The 2,470-nt window shown below is 49.9% G+C and overlaps 2 protein-coding genes across 2 annotated transcripts in view; one reads left to right on the plus strand and one right to left on the minus strand.

The window, feature by feature from the left end:
- Window positions 1–2,470, minus strand: part of LOC106816082 (ragulator complex protein LAMTOR5-like) — a 35,061-nt gene that overhangs the window by 10,520 nt on the left and 22,071 nt on the right. The gene's annotated exons all lie outside the window — the stretch shown is intronic.
- The window catches only part of LOC106816081 (probable E3 ubiquitin ligase complex SCF subunit sconB), a 13,372-nt gene continuing 12,360 nt past the window's right edge, over window positions 1,459–2,470 (plus strand). Inside the window, exons 1-2 of the mRNA XM_014820638.1 lie at window positions 1,459–1,583; window positions 2,047–2,191. Of these exons, the coding sequence (XP_014676124.1) occupies window positions 1,506–1,583; window positions 2,047–2,191 (223 nt within the window). The 5' untranslated portion in view covers window positions 1,459–1,505. The remainder of the gene's footprint in view (window positions 1,584–2,046; window positions 2,192–2,470) is intronic.

Genomic DNA, 2,470 nt, shown 5'->3' on the forward strand with positions numbered 1-2,470 from the left:
TAGAGAGGGAGAGGTGGGGAGGGAGACATAGAGAGGGAGAGGTGGGGAGGGAGACACAGAGAGGGAGAGGTGGAGAGGGAGACACAGAGAGGGAGAGGTGAGGAGGGAGACAGAGAGAGGCAGAGGTGGGGAGCGAGACAGAGAAGGAGAGGGGGAGAGAGACTAAGAGAGAGGGGGACAGTGAGAGAAAGGGGTGGAATGCTTCTTGTCCAGGCATGTGTGTGTGTGTGCGTACGTGCCTGCATACATGTGCATGCGTGTGTTTGTTTGTATGTGTGTGTACCGTGTACGTGCCTGCGTACATGTACGTGCATATGTGTGTTTGTATGTGTGTGCGTGCCTGCATACATGTGCATGCGTGTTTTTGTATGTGTGTGTGCGTGCCTGGCACTGCCTGCGTACATGTGCGTGCGTGTGTGTTTGTATGTGCGCGTACATACCTGCGTACGTGTGCTTGCATGTATGTTTGTATGTGTGTGTGCGTGCCTGCGTACATGTGCGTGCGTGTGTGCATGCATGCGCAGAACTCTGTTCTATTCTGGGCCGTGTTACAGATGCTTTTAACAACAAACAGACTGCGGATGCGGCCGAAGCCTCCACACACAAAGCCGCCCTCATCTACAATTCAGATTCGATGCAGATCGCCCTAATCGCGCATCATTTGCATGCGTACGTGATCAACACGCATACAGTTACTGGTGTATATATATGTATATATATATATCTACCTACCTATCTATCTACCTACCTATTTATCTATATATATTATACATTTGCTGGCACAACAAAGGAAGACACGTGTGTCTAGGAGAGGAAGCGCCTCCCTTCTTTGTTCGCCGTAAGGCGCCCATCTCCGCACCGCATCTGATACTCTTCGCTCTCCACTCTCCTTGAAATGCGCACCTCCCTCCTCCCCCTGGCTTCTCCGTCTGCCTTCTCCCCTCGCTCACGCGTGCATATCGCTTCCTTCTCCTTCTTCTCCTCCCCCTGGCTTCCCCCTCTGCCTTCCCCCTTGCACACGTGTGCATATTACCTCCTTCTCCTTCTTCCCCCCCCCTCCCCTCGGAGACTGAGGTGCGATGGCGTCGTAAGGGGGAAGTCTCGCATCTGCATCGCCGCGTGTGCGCGTGATCGCAGCATCCGTGATCGCAGCATCCTCATCCTCGCGAGCACGCGGTCGCCGCGGCAACGCCGTCCGTCGCACCTGCGCGCGTGCCTGCACGATAGAGCGGGGTCGCTGCGTGTGTGTGTATTCACTTTGCTTTCTCACTGTGTGTTGGCGCGTGCGCCGCTGCTGCAGTGTCAGTGTTGCTCGGTTACTGGATCAGTGAGTCAGTGGTTCAGTGTGTGCCTGGATCAGGCAGTCTCTTCGTCAGTGTGTGTATTGCTTTGTCAGTGTCTGAGTCACTAGATTGGTGTGTGTGTGTGTGTGTGTGTTGCTGTGTTGGTATCGTCGGTCGGTCGTTGGTGTAAATATTGGGGGGTCGTCTGCTGACCAGTGAAACATGGATTTGCAGGTGATGCTGCAGTGGTTCACAGAGTTCAGCGAAAACCAGAAGAACTTGATGCTAAAGAAACTGCTGGTGAGTCGCGACGCTAGTAGATCTACTAGTGGTGTTGGTTAAATGGTGATTAATTGTAATTAATGGTGATTGATTGTAATTAATGGTTACTAATGGTTAGTAATGGTGATCGTGTGTATGTGATTTACTGAGATAAATTGTGATGTACATACGATTGCGCTACATTGTTGACGGTGATCGTGTGTGATTGTGTGAACTTGATCAATAGTGATCGTGTATTGTCATGCATACGTGAATAACAATGATCGTGCGTGATCGTGCATAAAAGTGATCGTGCGTACATGAATAACAGCGATTCTGCGTACAATCAGGCGTGATCGTGTGTACGCGATCAATAGCCATCGTTCACACACGAATAATCACAATCATACGCTATCCCTCGACCACGACCTCCCCCACGTGTGACCCTTAACTTTGTGACCCTTGACCTCACTACCTTTGACCTCGCGACTCCTTCCCGCAGGCGAAGTGCGGAGTGTCGCAGATGCACCTGCTGTCGACGTGTCTGGAGCCGGTGTTACACGCAACATGTCCCCCGAACTGTCGTGACCTGCTCTCCTGGCTGCCACCGAATCTCACACATCATATATTCAGCTATCTGGACCCAGGTGCGTGCCGAGGGGAGGTGGAGGGAAGGAGGGTGGGGGAGGGGTTGGCACATTGTGCATGTGTGATGAAAAGTGTTCACATACTCATAAATGCACACATGTACATGTATAAACGTATATGTGTACATTTATAAACATACATGTACATGTATAAACGTATATGTGTACATTTATAAACATACATGTACATGTATAAACGTATATGTGTACATTTATAAACATACATGTACATGTATAAACGTACATGTACATTTATAAACATACATGTACATGTATAAA

Source organism: Priapulus caudatus, unplaced genomic scaffold (assembly GCF_000485595.1).
Source record: "Priapulus caudatus unplaced genomic scaffold, Priapulus_caudatus-5.0.1 Scaffold1281, whole genome shotgun sequence".
NCBI lineage: Eukaryota > Metazoa > Priapulida > Priapulimorpha > Priapulimorphida > Priapulidae > Priapulus > Priapulus caudatus.